The sequence below is a fragment of the Silene latifolia genome, chromosome 6 (assembly GCF_048544455.1).
Source record: "Silene latifolia isolate original U9 population chromosome 6, ASM4854445v1, whole genome shotgun sequence".
NCBI lineage: Eukaryota > Viridiplantae > Streptophyta > Magnoliopsida > Caryophyllales > Caryophyllaceae > Silene > Silene latifolia.
The window spans coordinates 76,601,637-76,627,481 of record NC_133531.1 but is presented as its reverse complement, the minus strand read 5'-3'; the positions used below and the strand labels follow the sequence as shown (position 1 = coordinate 76,627,481).

The window sequence follows — 25,845 nt, the reverse complement described above, 5'->3', positions numbered from 1 at the left end:
ATGATCAAATCATTGATTCCAACTCATTGATGTCCTACTTAAGATTCTCTCTTAAGTTTCACATTATCTTAGGATTGTAAGAATCTACTAAACTCAAGACATGTATTGAATACATTCCTTCTAATTGAAGAAGTGGGTTTTAGATTCACTCGCTATATATCTCATAATGATATATAATCCCCAAGAAGATCCAAATACTTTTAAGCATTTCAACTAGTGGAAAACTCTTTGTCACCAATCAAGCTTTGAAATCTCTCTTTATTAGTGCAAAACCTTTGTCACTAATCAAGCCTTTTTATTTCGGATTTTCATGGCTCTAAGCCTTATATTGAGTTGTGACTTAAACACTCTCATGTAAGTCATATGTTTATTACTTTCCATAAGTAATCAACTTGAATCAAACAATTTCTTTTGTAAGTTATAAACTCTTTACTTTCTTAAAAGTAGCATGAATTCATTATTTTCAACAAGTGACGAATTTAACCTCCTAGGTGTTAAAGAAACAACATCTTACACAAAACGTCTCATGTACCAAGAAAGACCAGTTTCTTGCGACATAACATTCTTTGTGGCTTTCTTTGTGGCTCTTGAATAATTTCTCCCACTCTGTCTTCTACAAATAAACTTGTATTTTAGAAAGACAGCTTCACGAGCCGCAAACCCGTCGTACTCGTGATAATTGAAAAGAAAAATGAGCATTTGTTTCTTGTGAAAACTTACAAATATGGTGCATTACCATTTCATATCTCATATGATTTAGTGGAAAATAATTTAGACAAAAATGATAAATTCCCCAAAAGGATCAAGTAACTCAAAGTAACTTGATTGAAGTCCAAACCATATCGAATAGCGTTTGAATTCTTATCCAACCACACATTATTCCATAATGCGTGCTAAGAGAGATTAACTTGTGATACTATATCACATTTCCTTTGGCTTATATCAAAGTCTTCACTTTGATAATCCCATCACGACTAAATCGTGCTTCTTTGAATTTTTGAACTTCTTCAAAAATTTCTCTATTTACCTTATTAAGTGAACACATTAGTGTCAACCTAAATCGTTGGTAAAAGAAAATGATCAACCTATTTTGAATCAATGATTTACAACCTCGATATCCTTTTTCAACCAAAAGGCACGAGATATCTTGCTTTGAATACAAGATACGCATATACCATTAACAATCTAATGGTTTCAAGAGTAATCAATAACTCTTTGCGTTAATCATTCCAGAATTTAAGGTTTAATCTTGGGTTACCAATTTGAGTCTAGCATTATCTTCATGATATATCATTCTAGTTTGGTTTAGAATATTATCACCTTGATAATGGGCTAGCCATACATCAAATCGTGGTGTATAGAGTCACAAAAGTGAAACCTCTTTTGTATCTTAACAAGTTTGTATTCTTATTTAGAGTTTATGTACTTAATAGTCACAATTAAGTACAACTCCAAACCCGAAAACTAGATTTAGTACGCAATGACTCTATCTCTCGACTTTATTGTTGCTAGTCGTCATATTCTAATCATCCTATGTATCAAACATAATGATGAAAACCACCACCTAGGTTTCTAATATCGATTTAAGTAGTATTAGCAAAATTTATGTTTAATCAAATAAACATTTAAAGAAGAAGGTCCCATTAGATGTCCCACAACTAACTTGTTGATTCTTCAATAATTTGGGGTAGTTTCCCTTCTAGTGTCCAACATTTAAGACAGTGGAAACTTTATCGGTCGGGATTGATAGGTTTAGTATCGCTATTCTCAACAACTTTACTTTTAACATTACCTTGTATCAATTCCATTATAATCTTTACTTCTTGAACCTCGTCCTCATCTTAACGGTTTAAGAGAATGCTCCCACTCATTTCAATGAGTTTTTGATTTAAGAAGCAAAATTGAATTCATGAAGATTACTCTTCATTTGTTCGTTTTAGTCTTAAAACTTTCATTGAAGTGGTTGAGTTATTTTGGTCAATTTTGATTTCCAACAAATCTAGTTACCAAAATTAGAAACAATTCATTGTAAGTAGATGTGTTAGTCAAGAATCAAAAACCTGTTTGACAATGAATAACTTTAATCTATACTCTTTACAAGAGATCCTTAACAATGGTTCATTTGAGGTTTTAGAAGAAAATTCAAATTTTGTCTTTAGTTACGATGTTTTAATGGAGATTTGAAACAAAAATCAAAATGATATCGTATATGAATTGTGGTAAAGAAATAGAATAATATAATAACGAAATAGTGGAAAACTTAACATTTATCGTTATATTAATACTTGTAAATAACAAGTAAAGCATTTACATAGTGACCTCTACCCAACTATGATAAATGATTCCAAGATCCAAATTCATATTAACTTGGGCACGGTAGGGCCGATAAAACCCTTATCAATATAACTCGGTGGATTAACGCTTTAATCGATTCTACTTTTAGAACTCTTGGTCGATAAAATTACATTAATATTTATCTTTAGCCCAAAACACATCCGACAAGGGCACGGTATGACCGATGAAACCCTTATCAATAAAAATCATAAAAACATGAGAAAAATTATATTCATCAACTTTTAAATTTTACATCTGAAAAAGATAATAAAATGCAACATGTGACGTTTTTCCTTAGTCATGAAGTATGTTTTACCAATTATTCACTAATTAAGTCACTATTTATGCTATTTTTCATCAAAAATCCATAAATCATGCATAAAGACTTCATTATAGCCAATTATTTTACACACATCTTATAAAATTGTATGTGACAACATACTAAATTTCTATGACCAGATTCGAAATATTTCTCATATTAACCTATTTTTCATTTAAATTCGATTTTTAACATGAAAAATCCATATTTCGAGCATAAGAACTCATAAAATTATGACAATTTCCAGATCATCTAAAAATAATATATGTGAAAACATATCCAAAAACCACTGGAAAATTCGAAGTTTAGCTAATTTTCGTCTAAAAATGACATTTTTATCATAAAAATCACATTTTAATGCCAATATTATATAAAATGAACAATAAAATCCATAAATTAACCAAAAATTCCTAAATACATTTTAGGATCAGAAACTTTAACATGCAAAAATTAATTTTGTGATATATCATAATAACACAAATTTACAAGTTTTGTTTGTTAATCATATAACTCGGAAAAACAATAACCGATTTGCATGCAAACAACCTTATGCTCATGATACCGCTTGTTGGAAATCTATATCTCATTATACAACATATTCTTATATGTTTCAAATATATTTAGTCATAAAATAAATTCTAGATCTTATGCATGCAAACTTTAATAAAAAGAGATAAGAAAATCAATTTCTCACCATGTGAATTTCGGTCAAATGGGCACCAACAAGATCTCCTTCTTGTTAGTTCTTGAGCTTTCCAATATATTAAAGGATGATCCTCCAAAGACTTCAAGTGTAGAAGCCACTCCTCTTCATAGCACCCAAGATTATCCCATATCTCTACTAAATAATATGTGCTAGATATTTATTTAATAGTTTACCTTAAAATTGATTACTAATACTCATATATTACATTAATAATTTTAGTAATCTTTTATGAACAATTTGGATCAAAAATATCATGTTTTGATGAAGATAAAGAGAGAGAAAAAGAATAATGCATGAACTTGCATGTGTTAATGAATGAATGAAAAATAAGAGAACTCATATTCTCAATAATAGGAGGAGGAGCACGGTTGGAGGAGACAAAAATGCCAAGGATGGCATCTTTTTTTAATGCTTTTTTTCACTTCTCTAAATTATAGGCATGTAAGTCTACTTAGTGTAGGTGTGTAAGCTAGTGTAGGTTAGCCATGATTAGGTCATTTTATCTCATAAAATAATTCACCCACTAACACCTTCCACCTCCATTATTTCGGTCCATATTCATAAAATGGACTACCATTTTATTTTGTCAATTTGTCATTTGTCACACAATATGTCACATGTAGTATGATACATGTTATTAATTAATTAAATGCATATTTATCACATAAATATCATTTTATAAATTAATTAAATTACATTCAACAAATTGACTAGTGATACTTGATAACATAAATAAAATGGGTCATTTGATTATAATTCACAATACCTTGTAATTATAATTAACCATTCATTCCTATCTCTATTGTTTCTCAAACAAAAAATAATTTTAGTAACAAAGCATTTTATTACTAAAATAAATCTTATTTAATCCCATTACAATAAGATATTTATTCTCTCTCACAAATCGAATTGTTCAATTTTAAGGAATTGATCAACTTGCATCGTCATACAATTAATCAACTTTATAGATAAGGGCATCATCCTTTAGGTGTGATCTTAAGGGATCAACTGACCACCACCGTCCCACGACAGTAACGTCAAACTATAGCAAGCCAATCGTTACTGATTAATGTTGATCAGTTGACTATATATGTAATGTATCATCCCTTTCGTATTCTTGGTATGAGATTTAATAATGATATTTAAATCATGTGATCGCACTATTGTTGAGGACAAATTTCCCAACAGTGCCAAGTTGGGCGAATAGTCTTTAGTCAAAAGAATTGACTCATAAGAATACTATAGCAGCTCTTGTCACGACCGGGCTTTATGAATTACCAGAACTCTATAAGCGGTCACTGCCCGACAGAGTGTCTCATACAGTCTGCCTATGTGATCGACTAGTCATCCCGTATGACTCTATGGCACTTGAACTTGCCATCAATCGCATCACACTCTAGTCACTTCGAGACGTCACCTCATATAAGTAACTAGGGGCGAATACCATGTCAATCCAGTTCACTTTAATGGGGTTCAATTTGTCTCTACAACCCATTTGGATATAACAAGGTAATGGGTGAGTTTAATAAAACTCAAACGATAAATGCGATTATCACATATGAATAGTCAATACACTATTACTACTTCATATCTTATAATCTTTAGTATACCTTTTACACTAGTCGAAATGCAATAAAAACTTGGCAAGTGGATATACCCTATATCCATATATTCATATTGTCAATTGTTATTGATGTGACCAACATTTGAGCATATTTAGTCCCCGAATTAGCCTCGTTCCTATGCTTTTTAGTGCATAATTGGGTCATTTACTATCTTTAGTCTTTTGTTTTGCATATTCTTTGTGGCTTTGTTTCCTTGGTAGGAGAGGAGTGCAAACCTTGCATTTTCATGGCAAAATGGAGCTAAATTGATTGAATATAATGACCAAGCATCAAAGTAAAGACAAGACTAGAAGACCTATGTAAATAATGAAGTAGATGGGCAAAGATGAGCATCTACTTCGAGAGGAGCATTTCCTCAACTTTTCTTAAGGGTCTTAATCGTCATTTAAGCCCTTAGTACCCCTAATTTATGTACTTAATCCTTAGTATAAATACCCCATTGTACTAATTAGATTATCATGTTCTTCTTATGCAATCTTAATCTCATTTTAATCATGTAATCAACTTTTAATTAAGCATTAATACAAATCTCATTTCCTTAATTTCTCTATTGTTCATCATTTATTTTGGGTAATTGAAGATTATTTGGGGTTTATTTGGAGGATTGACAACCTTCCAATCATTCATCAAGTACTTCTATTATTCTTTGCTTATTATTTTGGAATCATCATTAGGTATAATTCTCTTAATCCATTTTTAATTATTGTTAATCATCTTCATTTATTCATCATGTTTTGTCTTGCTAGTATGATTGACAACCTTGTTAGCATGTTAAACTTCATAATGAGTGAGTAGTCATCTTAACTAGGGTTAATGGGGAAGTAGGGGAAACCAACATGGGGATTGATTCATGCTTAATCTAATATGCTTTCATAATTAATTTGCTTTCTTGTTGTAATTTCAACTTATGCACATGTTATGTTTGATGAAATGCGAGCCTATGAATCCTTGCATTTTTTACCCATCACTTATCTTTTCAATGAGACTTGTAAGACATAAAGCAACTCGAGTCTCATTAGACCATGCATATAGTTGGATAGGGAGGATTAAGTCAACTTGTAGGTGTTGTACAATCTAATCGATTCGGCTCCGGGACCTAAACCTTCCTAGGGATTGTAAGATATAAACTAACTCGATCCCATCACAACAATAATTGCTTGCATCTAGTTGAAAACATGTTTGTATGATCAAATCCCATGAATCCCTTATGACCCAAGACACCCTAGTGCTTTTAATCATTTGCTTACATCTCATTTTAATCATCTTGCTTGTTTGTTTACATTGTTATTTAGTTTAGTGATCTTCTACCTCAACCCAAATTGTGACACCCTTAGTCACGACCACTTGCAATCGAAAATCCTACTTGAATACCCGTCCCTCGGGATCCGACCTTTACTTACCTCTTTACTAATAGTAGAGTAGTTTGTGAAGTTATAAATATTGTTTTGGTCTAGGTACTCCTAACGACAAGTAACCGAAAACGACACTCCGACCAAAAAAAAATGGCGCCGTTGCCGGGGACGGTGTTAACTTGATTTGATTTTCTTTGATTGTTATTAGTTGTGTCTTTCTTTGCCTTGGGAAAGTAAAACTCCTCAAGGTTTATTCTAATTATTTTCAAGTTGTTTGATATTTTGCATGTCTAGAAGATCACAAGGTAACTTGTTACCCATTGATCACAAAATTGAAAGAACTTTGACAACCAATAGAAAACTTGCTATAAATACTTTGAGAGGTATTGATGAGGTTGTAGATATTCATCTAAATACTATTGAGTTCATCAACCCTTTTGCAAGAGAAGGAGAGGAGAACCCAAGACAAAATCAACCACAAAATTAACCCATAATGCCTAAGTTTTCATCACATTCCGTACCAACCGAGGAAAACCTACCCAATGGTACTCCCACACCACAACACTTGACCGGTAATTTCATTACAAAATCCGCATTTATCAAATTAGTTGAAAGAAGCCAATTTGGGGGGATGCCTAGTGAAGACCCTTATTCTCACATGGAGACTTTTTATGACTATTGTGATGCAATTTCACAAACCGGAGTGACTCAAGACCAAATTCGATGGGTCTTATTTCCTATTTCTTTGATTGGTACTGCGAAATAAAGGTTAAAGAGCCTTGATAAAGCTACTCTTGGTATCGACTCTTGGAAGAAATTGGCTCTTGCTTTCTACAAAAAGTTCTATCCTACGGAAAAGACTAACATGCTAAGAGCCCAAATCACGGGATTTAAACAAAGGGACGAAGAATCTTTGTATGAAGCTTGGGAGTGATACAAAGGAACTTGTCGCTCATGTCCTCATCATGGACTTAGCGAGTGGTTCTTGGTACAACAATTTTGGAATGATCTTTATGAAGACTCTCGAAACATTCTCAACATGGGATCAAATGGTATGTTCATCGAAATTGACGATAATCAAACTTGGAATAAGATTGAGGAAATGGCGGTCCATAACTCACAATATAGTAGACCTCGAAAGGCTACTAGAGGAGGAAAGCATGAAGTGGACTCTATTACTCAATTGGGTGCTCAACTTAGTGCTCATATTGATACCATCAACTTGAAGTTTGAGAAGGCTATGGCTAAGCTTGAAGAAGCCTCCAAATCACCGAAGCAACATGTTAATGCCATGGTGGCATCTTCATCAATTCCAAGTGGAATATGTGAGAATTGTGGAACTTTGGGACATGACCAAAGTGAATGTAGGGGAATTAATGAACAAGTGAATGCTTTTCAAGCATACAAGAGTGGTACCCCTTATTCCAACTACTACAATGAAAACACCAAATTCCATCCAAATCTCTCATACAACAGCCAAAATGTTCAAAACCCTCAAACAACATACACCCCACCTCCAATGAGAAACCAAAATCAAAGACCCTTTTACAACCAAAACCAAGGTTACCAAAATCAAACTCCATACACTCAATCAAATGACCAAGGTTTTGATGTTCAAAAAGCGGTCCTCCAAATGCAAAAGAACCAACAAGAATTTTTCACTCAAATGCAAAAGGATAGCCAAGCAAAAGACATCACCATCAACAACATCCTAGCTCACACAAAAATGTTGGAAACCCAAATGACTCAATTAGCATCTTCGAGCTCTCAAAGACAAAAGGGGCAATTACCACCTCAAAGTAATCCCCCAAGACATGAATCGGTGAGTGCCATCCACTTGAAGAGTGGTACAAGCTATGAAGGGCCAAAGAAGCTAGTTGAGGATAACATTGTGGAGACTAGTGACAAGGAAAGAGTTGTGCAAAACTCTAGGGAAGAAGAACCCACCATTCAAGAAGTTTCAAAGAAGGATGAAGAAAAGGCCAAAGAGAAGGAGCCTATTGTGATTAGACTTCCATTCCCGAGTCATCAAGCTAAGCCTAAGTTTGATGACCAACTTGGAAAATTCATGGAGATTGTGAAGAATTTAGAAGTCTCGATTCCATTTACGGAGTTAATCAATCACGTTCCGGCCTATGCAAAATATATGAAAGATATTCTTACAAAGAATAAATCCATCCGGAAGCTTGAGATTATTGCTTTCACTAAGGTGAGTAGTGCTATCCTACAAGGAAGTTTACCTCCAAAACTAAAGGATTCGGGAAGTTTCTTCATTCCATGCACTATTGGTGACACTACAATTAACAAAGCTCTATGTGACCTTGGGGCAAGTGTTAGTGTCATGCCTTATTCGGTAAGCAAGAGGCTAGGAATGGGAGAACTCAAGTGCACAAATATCACGCTTCAAATGGCGGATAGATCAACAAAGACAACTTTAGGGGTATGGGAAGTTGTGCCGGTAAGAATTGGCAAATTCTTCATCCCGGTGGATTTTGTTATTGTTGACATGGAAGAAGACTCCAACATTCCTATTATCTTAGAAAGACCATTCTTGCACACCGTGGGAGCGGTGATCGATGTAAAACATGGAGAGTTCACCCTTGAAGTGGGAGATGAAACCATCACTTTCAATCTTGACAAGACAATGAGAGCTCCACGATTGCATGAGCCATGTTTTATGGTTGATCACTATAGCCGGAAAGATGATAGGAAGAAGTTGGCATTTCAATAGAAGAAGAAAGTGGATGATGCTTCATCAAAAGAGCAAGGAAATTGCAACAAAGAGAGCTTGAAAAGCTCACCCATGACAAGTGAAGAAGAAGGCCTCATTGGCCAAGATAAGAAGGAAGGAGAGTTGTCTTCATCAACTCATGACATTTTTAGTGATCAAGTAGACAAAGTATGCGGTCTTTGGGATGATGAGTTTGAAGGGATATTCAATACCTATATTGATAATGCTATGACCCAAGACCATCATGGAGAACAACAAGTGCAAAGGTCTATTGAAAATCATTATCATGACAATGAACAAGCTTTCGACTACTTCTTCAAGGTGTTGAGTAACATCAACAACACCTTGAACATGCCCTCTTGACGTCTAATTATTGGATGAGAGTTTGGTGGAGTCCTCCCTAAACCACCACTTGTAAATATTCTAACTCCTTAACTTGCATTTTAATTATTGTATTGCATTTTTGTCAATTTTGGATTTGCATTTTCTATGCCTTGATCAAGATTTTCATCATTTTGAGAGAAGTGAGGTAGGGACTTATGAGTCTATTTATGTGTAGTGTTTTCCCTTAGTGTGGGGATAGCAATTGCCTAGGCTATCTGAGCTTTTATAGTGCCCCTACAATGGAGGACACAAGAATTAAAGAATGAATGACACGGGTTACGAAGCACCCACAGATGGACCTGAATCCGTGAGGAAGAGGCAAAATTCGAGCATCCCAGAAGGGAATCCGCTCGTCTTGAAGTAAACCCGAGCGTCCAGGGCATAAGTCGCTCGTCTTGTGAAGCTGCAATAATATTTTTTGGGTCTGACTGAGAATCTGAGCGTCCCAGCAAGGAATCGGCTCGTCTCAGCCAGGACGGTCGTCCCAGAGGAAAAACGCTCGTCTTTACACTGTCAATTTTTGGGATTTCTGCCTGGGAAGGAATCCGAGCGTCTCCAGCATAGGACGCTCGTCCCAGCTCAAGAATCCGCTCATTCTACCTTTGAGATGCTCGTCCCCAGGCGTCTTTTCCTGAACCCAGAATCCAAAGAATCTGAGCGTCCCGAGGACTATCCGCTCGTCTCCCTCTGCTTTTCAAAAATCCAACGGGTCTTTAAACCCCACTTTCCCAATTTATTTCCATTCTTTCAAACACAAACACTACCCAAAACCCCAAAACCCTCATCCTCTCCATCAACAAAAATCAAATTTCTCAACCAAAATCAACCAAATCAAATCCAAACTTCCTCAAAACAAAATTAAATCACTCCTTTAGCAACAACAAGTGATTAAAACACCAAAATCTTCAAGTTTTGAGTCAATTTTTGGGATACAAGGCAACATTCATCTATCCTAAATCGATTTGGGTATTACTAGAAATTGAAGATTTCAAGCTTTTATTGGTGTTACTAAGCAAAGGAGTATGGCAAGAACAAAAGGTGGAAGCAAGGCACCCCAAAAGAAGAACCTTTCTAAGAGACAACAAGCTCTTCAAGATAAACAAGCATCAAAGGCATTGGTAGTTCATAATGCAAGGTTGGAGATTCAAGAACAAAATCCTCCCATGGAAGCTACTACTTCTACTACTCAAGTCATTGAACAACTAGCCGATTATCCGGAGGTAATTTTCACTTCCGACTCCCATAGGAAGAAACTTATTTCCTTTGCTAAGAAAACTATCTTGCCTACCAAGTTCATTTGTCAAGATATATTGTCGAAATTGGGTGTCCTTGAGCAAACAAAGACCTTTTTCGAGTCTATAGGGTTGAGTAAATTGTTTGAAATGCAAGAATTGACTTACTCTTCCCTCACCTTAGAGTTTTTGAGCTCTTTGAAAGTCACAAAGGTGGAGACCCGAACCAGTATTGAGTTTCATCTTGAGAATGTGGATAGATGCTTATCTTATGACGAGATTGGTAAAATATTTGGCCTTAGTGATAACCCGGCTTTTACAAATAAGCCTACCAAGTATGACTCCGCTCCTCTATGGAAATCCATTTTCGGAAAAGAATTCACATCTTATCATGATTGTCGTGCTCTCTTAGTCCATCATCCGGGCATAAGAGTATGGCATAAGGTTGTTGGGCATACCTTGATAGCTAGGAAAGGCACAAATCATCTTACCGAACTTGATTTTGTTCTTCTTGAGTCGGCTTTGAACATTGGGAGAGAGTTCACCAAGCCATATAATGCTTTACGACTTTTGATTGATAGATGGCTTAATGTTGATTGTGGCAAAGAAGGCACGGCCTTTATTGTCAATGGAGGATTAGTGACTTACTTGGCTAAGCACTTTAACCGAGATTTCAACAAAAATAACACTTATACACCGGTAAAAGGAGGCCATCTTATTGATTTGCCCACCATGGTTCAAAAGTTTAAATGGGTCAAGAATGATACTCTTGACAACAAATTTGGGTGGTTGACAAATGAATCTAAATCCTTCACATTGCCTAGCAAAATTTGCCGCTTGATTGTTCATAGACCGAATTACCTTCTCCCACTCTCCGAAGAAGCCGAATACATCATTCAACACCAAGGGGAAGAAGTTGCCGAGCCCTCCTCCTCCATTATCACCCCACCTTATCCATTTGTCTACCACGAGTTCAAACCCGAAAATGCCAAGCCGGGAAACGACTACTTGACTCTATTGATGAAGGAAATGCATAGACAAGCTTATGATGATAGCGTTGATGCTTACAAAGCACAATATCCGCCCCTCCTACATCCTGCTAGGCAAGGACTTCTCGATCCATCTTGTCCTTGGCCTAGTTGGCCGGATAAGGAGGTATTCTTTCCTAGCACTTCTAGAGGTGGTAGACCGGGTGAGGATATGGTTGTTGATGAGAGTGGTGAGCAAGAGGTGATGAAGATGAAGAATTTTAAGAAGAAGAGGAAAGTGAGGATGAACAATAAAGTGCAAGTGAGAGTGGAAATGACTACACATCCATGGAGGTTGATGATGCCTCAAGTGAGGAGATTGATGACGATAATGATGATGACACAATGGGTGAGGATTAGCAAACTCTTGAAGGATCTTATATTCTTACACCTCCTTTATGGTTTGTCTACTTCTCTTGTTTTTATTTTTATCTTGATCATATTTATGGAGTCCTAGCAACATTAGAGGACTAACACCTTAGTTCCATTAAGGTGTTCATTTTATTGTTCCCATTTTCAAAATCCAAAATGACAAATTTTAGTTTCATGCATTGCATTTTTGTGCATGAACTCCCCCAAAATTTTTGACATTAGAAATAGTGTCTATTTTGGTTTGGGGAAGTTTATGCATATGCATTGGGAGCTAATCTAAATTATGCTCTCCATCATAACAAAAACACATGCATCATGTAGTGTAGTGTAGTTTAGTTTGCATTTAGTTTAAAAATCATGCATATTCATATAAATTGCATAATTTCCTATCGTATTGACCATTGAGGACAATGCCCATACTAGTGTGGGGATGGGAAATTCTAACTTGACTTTTTAAAACAAAAAAACCAAAAAAATTGAAATTTTTTGAAAAATACATAAAAATTTGAAAAAAATTAAAAAATCCAAAAACATGTTCTTTTCCTTTGTACTGTAGTCTTGTATATATTGTATATATTGTATATACTGTGTTTGTTCATCCTTTTTCACATTGATTGACTACACCACATCCGAGAAATGAGGATATTGAAGACCGCATGGTATGATCTTTCCAATCTCCTTTCTCCTCTTTATGTTAATGACTATGTGCCTTTATTTTGATTGATGCGGTATAAACAATGTGATTATAGGATTGCATTTAGATTATTTGGCATACTAGTTGGTAAAATCATATGCATTAGGATGTATAAATGTTAGTTGCATCATGGCATATAGTTGCATTTAGGAAAAATTTTGTGAAACCGTCTATTTGGGAAGCTTGACAAGTGTATATTGGCCCTTGTAGATACTTTTTCTTCTTAAGACTTTGCTTGTTAGAATACTTGTAAAACACCCTAGGATGTGTCATGCTAGTATCCTTTGACCCATGGATTAAGGCCTAGTCAAGAGTCCCCTGTGGTGTGATAACTCCTTGGCTGCCGTTTATTCCAAGGTGACCCTTGAAACCATGCAACCATCATCCATGTTCTACCACATTTTGTCATCAAAGGGAATGGGCACAAAAAATGTTCAAAAATTTGAGTTCAAGAAATGAAATGAAAGTTGAAAAAGTTTGCAAAATGCATCAAAAGAAAAGAAGAGCAAAAATAGACTCCTATGCTTCAAATATAAGCACCCTCCCTACAAATGGGGTGACTTTGAAAATGTTCAAAAGAAATGCAAGGAAAAGTTGAAACTGTCAAGTATTGAAAAGCCAAACATCAAAGAAATGGCAAAAAGAAAGTGTTCTCAAATGTCTAATGCCACAACAAATTGGGGGGAAAAACAACAACAAAAAGCAAACTCCCATATGAAACTCTAATTCAAATGATCCATTTATCCATCGAATCCACTTTTGTGCATGGTAGAGAGGGGACGACCCTTCTTCTTGTCTAGGCAAGAAGTGGAATTCCGCGATCTTCTAGTGTTTCTAACAACATAGGGAGTCTATTTTTGACAAAAGCATTTAACGATTGAGGACAAAGGTACCCTAGCTTAACAAAACTTGGAGGTGATTTATTGGTATCATTCTAGGCTTAGTAGTTTGAAGAAACCATATCTATAATGGAATGTGTACCCTAAAATTGTTTCCCCTTTAGATAATTTCCGCCACTTAGATGAGAAAAATGGTTATTCTTTTATATATGCATCCATAACTTGATTTTGTGTGCTTTAATGCTTGGATGTGTCGCCATTTTGGCAAGACCCACCTTGCCTTGCAAGAAGGCATCCTACCTCATGGTTGTCTTGTTGTGAGTTGAAGGGGCGGAGTGAGACCCGCTAATTGTCTCATATCGGCTATATTAGTAGGTTAGTTTAAATAAGGGTCCTAGTTTTTTCACCTCTTTACTCGGGACGAGCAAAGGTTCGGTTTGGGGATATTTGATTTGACCAACATTTGAGCATATTTAGTCCCCGAATTAGCCTCGTTCCTATGCTTTTTAGTGCATAATTGGGTCATTTACTATCTTTAGTCTTTCGTTTTGCATATTCTTTGAGGTTTTGTTTACTTGGTAGGAGAGAAGTGCAAACCTTGCATTTTCATGGCAAAATAGAGCTAAATTGATCGAATCTAATGACCAAGCATCAAAGTAAAGACAAGACTAGAAGGCCTATGTAAATAATGAAGTAGATGGGCAAAGATGAGCATCTACTTCAAGAGGAGCATTTCCTCAACTTTTCTTAAGGGTCTTAATCGTCATTTAAGCCCTTAGTAACCCTAATTTATGTACTTAATCCTTAGGATAAATACCCCATTGTACTAATTAGATTATCATGTTTTTCTTATGCAATCTTAATCTCATTTTAATCTTGTAATCAACTTTTAATTAAGCATTAATACAAATCTCATTTCCATAATTTCTCTATTGTTCATCATTTATTTTGGGTAATTGAAGATTATTTGGGGTTTATTTGGAGGATTGACAACCTTCCAATCATTCATCAAGTACTTCTATAATTCTTTGCTTATTATTTTGGAATCATCATTAGGTATAATTCTCTTAATCCCTTTTTAATTATTGTTAATCATCTTCATTTATTCATCATGTTTTGTCTTGCTAGTATGATTGACAACCTTGTTAGCATGTTAAACTTGATAATTAGTGAGTAGTCATCTTAACTAGGGTTAATGGGGAAGTAGGGGAAACCAACATGGGGATTGATTCATGCTTAATCTAATATGCTTTCATAATTAATTTGCTTGCTTGTTGTAATTTCAACTTATGCACATGTTATGTTTGATGAAATACGAGCCTATGAATCCTTGCATTTTTTACCCATCACTTATCTTTTCAATGAGACTTGTAAGACATAAACCAACTCGAGTCCCATTAGACCATGCATATAGTTGGATAGGGAGGATTAAGTCAACTTGTAGGTGTTGTACAAATCTAATCGATTCGGCTACGGGACCCAAACCTTCCTAGGGATTGTAAGATATACACTAACTCGATCCCATCACAACAATAATTGCTTGCATCTAGTTGAAAACATGTTTGTATGATCAAACCCCATGAATCCCATATGAACCCATGACACCCTAGTGCTTTTAATCATTTGCTTACATCTCATTTTAATCATCTTGCTTGTTTGTTTACATTTTTTTTGCAAAAAAGATATCATTTCATTTAATAGTAAATGAAATTACAAGGAAATTTTGCAAAAACTATCCACTAGACTAGTAACTCACTAGGTACTTAGTCTATCAACAATACACCTATAATTTTTATGTGTTTTCCACATAAACATCCTAACACAAACAAAATATTTAACATGATGGACACAAGCATCAATACTAGAATGTCGATTAGAGAAAATTCTAGCATTGCGTTCTCCCCAAAGCTGGTAAACTGCAGCAGCAACAGTAACCTGAAATCAAGCATGCTCCCATCTACAATGCTTCCCAGTTGCTCCAGAATTTTCCAAGATGGTAACCAGAGCATAACTCAAATGAGGAGAACCCATCCATTGCAGCAGTCTATCCCAAACAGCAGCAGAATAGTCACATTTGAAAAAAAGATGATCGTGGCTCTCAAGCCCATTCTGACAAAGGGAGCATCTATTAGCCAACTGAATGCCCCTAACTTGAAGGTTATCAATTGTGGCTAGATGTTGTTGTACAGCAAGAGAACAGATTATCCTATGAGTGGGCATAATTCGGTTATGCATAAGCGATATGGTCCAATCTCCAAGAGCAGAGACATTTCTCAAGCAACCATAAGCTAAGCCAAGATTGAATTTAGGACCACCAGCCCAGCTCTGCAACAGGTCTGCAGCAGCCTGGATAGAACCAGCCAGGGACAGTAATTTGTCTTTGACCTTAAGAATGCCTTTAAAACTTGTAGAGTAACTAGCCTTGGTTTGCACATTCCAGATATTCTCAGAGGCAACAACATAATGCTGATACCAGGTGGCCCAAATACCTGAATTTGGAGAAGAAAGAAGAAACAGCCATTTACAAAGCAAGGCTACATTCCAGGTGGCTAAATCTTTGACATTAAAGCCTCCAGCATCCCAGGGTTTACAAATATCCTCCCACTTTTTGAAGACCATTCTCTTCTCTCCAGAAGAATGCCCCCAAAAATACCTCTTGCAAGACTGATTTAGTTTTCTAATGACTTCTTGTGGAAGAAGAATGCTAGAGCACCAGAAATTCTCAATGCCAAACACAACAGAGTTCAGAAGCTAAACTCTACCAGCATAAGTAAGTAAATGAGAAGACCAATGCTGAATGACATGCTGGACTTTCAAAATAAGGTCATCAAACATGTTCAGATTGAGCCTTGAAGTAGTCAAAGGAATGCCAAGATACCTAAAACGGAACTGTCCTTCAGAGAAGCCAGTGACAGCAAGAATGGCAGTTTTGATATCAGGATGCACTCCTCCAAAATAAATGTTAGTCTTTTCAACATTAGCAGAAAGACCAGAAAAAGCTTCAAACTGGTGAAGCATCTGTTGGACAGCCTGAACAGAAGGGACATACCCTCTAGTGAAGACCATAAGGTTATCAGCAAAGATGAGATGAGTCAAATTAATTCTGCTGCATTTGGGGTGATGAGAGACATTAGGGAGAGAGCAAAGAGTTCTGAGATATCTGGAAAGAATTTCCATCCCCAAAACAAAAAGATAAGGGGAAAGGGGATCTCCCTGTCTAACCCCACTCTTACCAGGGAAAAAACCAGAGATTTGGCCATTCAATTTCAAAGAATACCAAGGACTAGTAATGCATCCCAAGACCCAATCTACAAATTTTTGAGGAAAGCCATAGCCCTTGAGCATATTAGCAATAAACTCCCAATGAAGAGAGTCAAAAGCTTTCCTGATGTTAACTTTAATCAAACACCTAGGAGAGATATTACTCCTATTATACCCTTTAACAAGAGTCTGTGAAAACATTATGTTTTCAAAAATACTTCTATGCTTGACAAAAGCAGCCTGCTCAGGTCCTACAAGGGAGGGGAGGACAGTTTGGATCCTATTAGCCAGGATCTTGCTCACTGTCTTATAGAAGACAGTACAGCAGGAGATTGGTCTATAATCAGTAACAGCGGCAGGGGTAGCTTTTGTTTACATTGTTATTTAGTTTAGCGATCTTCTACCTCAACGCAAATTGTGACACCCTTAGACACGACCACTTGCAATCGAAAATCCTACATCAATACCCGTCCCTTGGGATCCGACCTTTACTTACCTCTTTAATAATAGTAGAGTAGTTTGTGAAGTTATAAATATTGTTTTGGTCTAGGTACTCCTAACGACAAGTAACCGAAAACGAAACTCCGGCCAGCTATCTATTCAATGTTATTTCTAATAACTTGAATTTATCTCTAAGTATTTGTCTAGTCTTCTTACTAGACTTGGACTCTTTAACTTGAAAGATGCTCCCATTGTTATCGCATAACATGTGATAAAGTCATTTGTAGAGGGATTCACCCTTGATCCCTACGTTGACCATTTTATCACAATTTACTTAGATTCCTTTTGTAGAATTTGCAATGGTCAAAACTAAAACACTTCTCTAGTTTCTTACTCCTTAGTCAATAAAAACAGCCTAGGATTTCTCCAAATCCTTTTTGGTTTGGAAACTAAAGTTTGTGCAACCCTTCAACACATAACTTAGTTTATCATATCCAAACATATGAACAAATCCTTGATTCTTCTCAAGAATCTCAAGGATGTTCTTTAAGGCTTTCACAAGACCATCTTATGAATTAACTTGTCATTGACTTATTGTGCTCCTAGCATATGGTTCATCACGACGTGTGCGTCTGTTGGCATACATGATCATTCTAATGGCGGAATCATCAGCAAATGATTTCATGTGATCAACAACTTAACAGGTTCAGTGAACGATCATGACTCCATCATAGTAATTCCACTTTCATAAACATGAATAACCTATTCAACCTTGTTGATGTTTAACAGATATGAAAGATCTTATCACCATAAGACTCTCGATTCTATGCCAATATTCTCTCACATAGATTCGGTAATCTAAAATATATCGCACCTTTTCTTAGTCTCCCAATCACTCTTCATAGTGGAGAGTATTGCTACATTATTCTCAATAAGTAATATGTTATTAACATATAAGACATGGAAAAATAATTCTGGCTCCCACTTAACTTCATGTATAAACATGATTCTTCAATCATGTGAATGATACCATTCTCAATTATCACATGAACGAAAAGTATAATCCATTAATGCTTGCTAAAGACCATTCTAGGATCACTTAAGAAAGCTACGCATAATACGTTAGGATTCTTAGATCTTTATCTAAGATTTTGTGTTCCAAACACATCCTTCTCTAAATTACCATTTTAGAAAAGCGAATTTTAATTATCATCTGCCATTCTTCATTAAAATGAAATGCGGCAATTCCTAACATTATTTATCTCGATCAACATCTCCATGTTAATCTATGCATTTAAGTACTCTAAAGCTCTATTTACTTTAAAGAGACCCTCGCCTTAACGTAAATCTACTCTTGAGTAACAATTTTTGGATTGTAATGCTATGGCTCGTATGCAACAAGGTCGATTTGGGACAAGGTCATAATACCATTACTTTCGAAAAGCAATATTTTTAACAATAAGACATGTGTGCTATACTCCCACTCTATCTTTATAGATTATAGTTCCATTACTTTCACAAAGTAACACAATAACTATAAGACATGTTTGTAACGATCTAATCTACTCCCACTCTATCTCTTAGAAATACATCTATCTTCTTAAGAGATAGCTTTGTGAGTTACAAACATATGTGGTGAAGTAAATGGAAGTTTGTCAAGACTGACATGTTAGCACATAAAAGACCAGCTCTATCATGGCAGCTTGATTTATGTTATATGCGAATCTGATCCATGTTATTTGTTGAATAGGCTCTCTATTTCAGGTATTTCTTGGTTGACCATCCGCTTAGAATTACGTGTCCGTTTTGGATTGCAAATTCCCAAAAAATGAGTTTAATAACTCAAACCGACTCATATTATTTTGATCTTATGGGTAGTGACACTAGGTCATAATCCATATTTAATAAATCAAATTACTTAGATCTTTGCCACTACGATCGGATCGTAATGCTTTAGTACTTTGTTCAATCGGTTCTCTATGTCATTTAGAAATTTCTCAAATTTCTCAAATGCTTCACTTTATATTTGATTAAATAAATATACCCATATCTACTTAAATCATCGTTAAAAGTGACGAATTAGTCATAAATTCCCCTTGTGGTGATGCTTATTAGAACACATACATCGGCATGTATTAGTTTCAACAAATCACTTGCTCATGTCCAATTACCACTAAAGGGAGTGCAAATCATTTTGCAAAGGAGACAAGATTCGCATATTCCATATGATTGTAATGTACAAATTATTTGGATCACTAGTTATGAGTCTTTTAGATTGTATGTTATAGATATATTTAGTTGAGTTGGAATTGTCTAAAACATGAATACCATTAAGAGAATTTACTTGGCTCCCAGCCATGTCAATTTTCAAACAAAATACAGCGATTATTTTTTATGGCCAAATATGAATCCTTCCATGTCTAACATGAAATAATGTTTTAGATAAAATGGGTAAATAATCACCATTATGTAGATTACAACTCAAAGTTATTAGCTAAAACAAGTACACAAGTCCCTCTCGAAGTGGCGGCTGCCCTAGCTCCATTTCCTTGTCGGAGATTTATATCACTCTTGTTTTGCTTTTCCACATTTCCAAGTCCCACTTGGAGTAATAAGTCCAACTTTGATATCTTCCAAATACTTGGGGCAATTTCGCTTCCAATGGCCCATGACATTACAATAATGACATTCTTCATAAGATTGGGCACCCTTCTTGGTCTTGGTTGTGGTAGTCTCACTATCCATTTCCAATTCATTGTCAGGTTTGGGTTCCTTACCCATCTTTGTCTTTCCTTTAATAATACCAATACTCCTTTCAGTTGCAAGGACACTCTTGCTAGAACTCCCACTGAATTTAATATTTCTGCTTGTTTCTTCAAACAAGGATACCTTGGGTTTAGTGAGATTTTCTTCACAAGATTTTCATACCAAGGTGGTGGGCATTAATATTGGAGTGGGTGGTGTGGAGGTTGTAAAGAAGCAAAGATTTCCATCTTGACTAATGCCACAGCGTAATTCTCTAATCGTATCATTGTCATACTCGGAGCATTTTTCATCAAATGATTGGAGCCATGAATTAATGGTGATTGGTGTAAGAGTATTAGATGAATCCATTGCGTATAAATAACTACAAAAACGGAAATGAAGGAAATAATTAACATCTATCGTTTTAATAACACTTGTAAACAAGTATTGCATTTATATAGTGACCTCTACCCAACTATTATAAATGATTCAGAGATCCAAATTCATATTAACTCGGGCACGGTGAGCCGATTCATCCCTTATTAATATAACTCGGTGGATTAACTCTTTAATCGATTGTACCTCTAGAATTCTCGGTCGATATAAACTACTTTAATATTTATCTTTAACCCGGAACACATGCGACTACGGTCACGAATACTTCCGTTGAGCTCAATCCAAATTTCGATGTAATAACATTTTATTACCCACTTACTCAACGTAACAAGTTTAGTACCCCGGTAAGCCGAGCCCACTTCCTTATGAAATTGGGACTCATGGTTTCTACTATTTGGCAAGGCTAATTCTCAATTATTATAAGTGAGAGGTCTTGTCAATTTATTATTTATCACGTTTTAAGTGAACTAAAGCGGTGAACTACGATAATTATAATTGACACGGTCGATGACTCAATATGATATGCATGTGTTGTTATGGCGATTTGGCAATGCATGTAACATATTAAAAGAAATGCAAAGCAATAATAATAAATTCCTAGTATGGCCTTCCTAAAAATATAAAATCAAATAATCTATTACATATTCGGAAACCAACTCCTTTGGTCCCTTGAATCTTCAAGTGGCACGCCTCCCAAGAACATCGTCTTTGTCGAGATATCCTCTCCGTATGGCACCGTCTTGAAGCAATTCCATAATTACAAATAATAATAAAAATACAAAACTATTCCTATTATACATTTGTAAAATGGAAAAACTAGTAAAAATAAAAGTGATACGAGATCACATTAAATTACAACCGAATCAATATTCCCTTTCATTACGGGTAATATCGATTAAAACTAAGACCATACTAAGATAAAATTACATAATTCAAAATTATATAAATAAAAGACATTCAACAATTGAAATATGCAGCATTATAATATGTATCTATCATGCCAAATTATGTGGCAAATCGCCCTATTTAATTTATATCGAATATATAACCCGGTTTTATGCAAATGCGTGATAATAACTTCTTAAAATCACAAATTAACACTTAAATAACATCTAAACTCAAGTTAATTATCCTAACACCCTTAGGACTCAAAAATTAGTCATCAATCAATTTTTGACAATAATTCAACTTGATTTAATTTTATGCTCATTTTTTACCTTAAAATCATAATATTTATAAAATAAATCCAAATTAAATTACAATAATTCAAAATTTTAATTTTAAATTTTTGAACATTCTGAAATAATTCCATGACACTCATAATGTCAAAATTCATGGTTAAAAATTTCGAATTAATTTTGAGAAAATATAGTTGCAATTTATCGGTTTTATCTCATAAAACATCTAAAGTATCCAAAAATTAATCTAATAAATTTTACAATCTTAGATCTGATAAGTGGGATATTTATGCAACCTAAAATAATTTTCTCATGCCATGCAATTCGTTTTAGCTATTTATGCTAAAATAGTCACTATTTATGCCATTTTTACACTAAAAATTCATAAATCATGCTAAATAAGATCATTTCATCTAGACATTTACATACACTATGTAAATCATGCATGTGAAAACATATTAAAGTTTTATGGCCTAGTTCGAAGTTTAACTATTTTTAACCATTTTACCTCTTTTAATCAATTTTTATCTCATAAAAATCATAAATCATGCAATATTAATCAAATTAATACTAGATTTTACACACAACTTGTAAAATATACATGTGAAGTCATATAAAAGTTTCAAGGTCAGAAATTAAGTTTAACCATTTTTAGTCATTTAACCTCCATTTATGCCATTTTTACACTAAAAATTCATAAATTATGAATTATTAATCACATTAATATGATATTTTATATGCAATACATAAAATATTCATATGAGGTCATACTAAAATATCACGGCCATTAGTGAAGGTTAACTTATTTTAGGACCAGAATATATAACATGCATCATTATTTCATGGATTACTCTTATAAATCACATATTTTTAGTTTTATATGTTAACATTTTAACTCGGAAAAACAATAACCGATTATGCATGCAACATCCTATGCTCTGATACCACTTGTTAGGTTTATTTACCTCTCATTAGACTCCTTTAATAATGAACTAATTAACTTTTTAATTATTTGTTCTTTAGATCTAGTGCATGCATAACAAAATAAGTGATTTATAAGAAAAACAATGTCCCTTACATTGTATATTGGTTCAAAATTAATGGGCACAAATAAGATAACTTTCCTTATTTGTTGTTGAGCTTAATATGGTGGATGATCCTCCAAAAATCTCAATGTAGAGATTCTCCTCTTGATTGCACCGAAGTTTAGCCCTTATCACTACTATATAATATTAACTAGATATTTATTTAGTAGTCTACCTTAAAATTGATTACTAATACTCATATATTACACTAATAATATTAGTAATTTCATTGAACAATTTAGATTAAACTTCTCAAGTTTTGGAGGAAAAAACTATGAACAAGAGAGAGGTTTTCATGTGGTGAAAGTATGTACATTTTATGAGAATAAGAGAGTGGAATAATAAGAACAAAAGATGTTCTCTCTCCTATGTGAGTTCCGGCCTCATGCTCTTAATAAGAGCATATTTTGCTTCTCAAAATGTCTTTCACAATCATCTATAAGTGTAGGTAGTAGGGTAGGCATGTCATAAGATGTTGGAGAATCTTTCCAACAACAAAATGACAAAAACAAAAGCAACTCAACCATCCTACCATTTGGACGGTTCATATGAGTTATTTTAGTCCATTTTTGTCTTATAATATTTGTCCCACAAATGCTTATAAGTCTTATGTTTAATTATCTTACATAATTAAATATTAATTTGATCATACAACAATTATGTGACAAATTAATAAACATATATTTACTCAACTTATTGAGTAATATTTTACCATTATATCAACATATAATGGGTCCCATAATAGTTAGTTAGTTAAATTTACAACCTCTTGTAAATGAAAATAACTAATTACCTCTACCTCGAAATATTTATAAAACCTCAACATAATTTAGTAAATGAACATATTAATTCATTAAATCGAATCTTATTTAATCACATTACAATAAGATACGTATTTCCTCTCATAAATATAAATTGTTCTATTTTAAGGAATTGATTAACTTGTATCGTCATACAATTAATCAACTTTACTGATAAGGGCATCATCCTTTAGGTGTGACCTTAAGGGATCAACTGACCACTACCGTCCTACGACAGTAACGTCAAACTCTAGCAAGCCAATCGTTACCGATTAATGTTGATCAGCTGACTATTTAATTTATCATCCCTTTCGTATTCTTAATATGAGATTTAATTATGATATTAAATCATGTGATCACACTATTGTTGATGACACATACTCCAACAGAGAGGAGTCATGAGATTTGGGAAAAGGGGCAAGTTGAGCCAAAAGTTCATTGGCCCCTATGAAATTTTAGATAGAGTCGGGGAAGTGGCCTACCGCTTAACACTTCCACCGGCTTTGGACCGAGTTCACAATGTCTTCCACGTGTCTCAATTGCGGAAGTACATAAGTGACCCTATTCATGTGCTCGAAGCGGAGATGATCGAACTCGATGATGCCTTAACATATGTGGAAACACCCAAAGAAATCCTAGACCTTAAGGTTAGGAAGGCAAGACATGGCGAGACAATCTTGGTAAAAGTGTTGTGGTCCAATCACCTTGTTGAGTGATGGGTGATGTCGTCGGGTCTCCCAATCAAACACATTTATAATACTTAACAAACAACTAATTAGCGGTAAGTTGAGGTCGATCCATGGGACGGTGTGCTTTGGGTTCTAAGTCTATCTATCTCAATTTGTGCTAGTGTCACAATTGATGGGGTTTGTAGTTGTATTCTAAACTAGTGAAAGTAACAAAGTAAAGCAAACAATGAACTAGGAAATGTAAACAAATGACTAAAAGCACTAGGATGTCATGGGTTCATAAGGGATTCATGGTGTTGATCATACAAACATGTTTACAAAGTTGCAAGCAATTAATGTTGTGGAGAAACCGAGTTGGTTTATGTCTTACGGTTCATAGGAAGAGTTGGGTCACGGAGCCGAATCGATTAGATTGTACAACACCTACAAGTCGACTTACTTTCCTCCTATTCAACTTTTATGCATGGTCTAACAAGACTCGAGTTGGTTTATATCTTACAAGTCAAGTTGAGTAGATAAGAGATGGTAAAAATGCAAGGATTCATAGGCTTAGCATTTCATCAAACATAACATGTGCATAAAGTTGACATCACAACAAGCAAGCAATTTAATTATGAAAACATATTAGATTAAGCATTAATCAATCCCATGTTTGTTTCCCCTAATTACCCACTAATCCTAGTTTAGTAACTACTCACTCATTATCATGGAGAACATGTCATTAATGGTGTCAAACATAACAACAAGTGTAAACATGATAAGAGAATGAGGAAATAAACAATAAAGAGTAAAGGGTAAAAGAATTATACCAAACTTGAGATGATTCCAAATAATAAAGCAAAGAATAATAGAAGAAATTTGATTGATTGATGAAGGGTTGTCAATCCTCCAATAATAACCCAATAGTCTTCAATTACCCAATAATAAATTTGAATAATAAACTTGAACAATAATTAAGGAGAGATTAATGTGTAATTTGTGGAAAGATTAAAGAGTAATATATTCTAATCTACTCCTAATCTAATCAAAGAGAACTTGATTTAATCTAAGAAAACTTGATTGTTTGATTATTACAAATGGGGTATATATAGTAGAGATTAAGTGTAAGAATTAGGGTTAACTAAGGGCTTAAATGACGATTAAGTCTCTACTTAAGGAAACGCCGGTCTTTTTGGAAGGATGGGCATCTTTCTTGAAGCTTAAAGAAATGAAATTGGTCTGCCTTGGAATCCGGGCGTCTTAAGCACGGGACGGGCGGATTCTGGGGTCTCTGCCCGGGCGTCTTTGGGTTAAGACGGGCGTCTTCTGGAGATTCTGCCCGGGCGTCTTTTGGGGAAGACGGGCGTCTTCTGTCTCGGGACGCGCGGATTGGCGAACAGCTTCTTTGTTTGAGCTCGGATTGTAAAACGGACGTCATTTTCTCATCCGGACTCCTATTGGAGTGATTCAAAAGCCTAGATCACTTGTTTTTTCGACGCCGTTCCATCTAGCATATTTTCAGAGCCAAAGGAGCAACTCTTTATTTGGGTTCCGAGCAATTTCTTCATGCATTGCCTTCCTTCTCGTCATCCTTGCTTTTAACCTTTTGATCCTTCTATATACACTTTATTCCTACATCCTTGGTCATCATTCTT

General features: G+C 34.9%; 1 protein-coding gene and 1 non-coding gene across 2 annotated transcripts; both read right to left on the bottom strand.

Moving 5' to 3' along the window:
- Window positions 1–7,201: 7,201 nt before the first annotated feature.
- LOC141589381 (small nucleolar RNA R71) lies at window positions 7,202–7,308 on the bottom strand. The gene has a single exon (XR_012520322.1). It is a non-coding gene; the product is annotated as a small nucleolar RNA R71 (small nucleolar RNA).
- An 8,249-nt stretch (window positions 7,309–15,557) lies between these two features.
- LOC141588245 (uncharacterized) lies at window positions 15,558–16,235 on the bottom strand. The gene has a single exon (XM_074409697.1). It carries the CDS (start codon window positions 16,233–16,235, stop codon window positions 15,558–15,560), a length of 678 nt encoding a protein of 225 aa, XP_074265798.1.
- Between the last annotated feature and the right edge of the window lie 9,610 nt (window positions 16,236–25,845).

Coding starts and splice junctions, on each gene's coding strand:
- LOC141588245 (XM_074409697.1), bottom strand. CDS start 16,235: ATGGTCTTCAAAAAGTGGGAGGATATTTGTAAACCCTGGGATGCTGGA.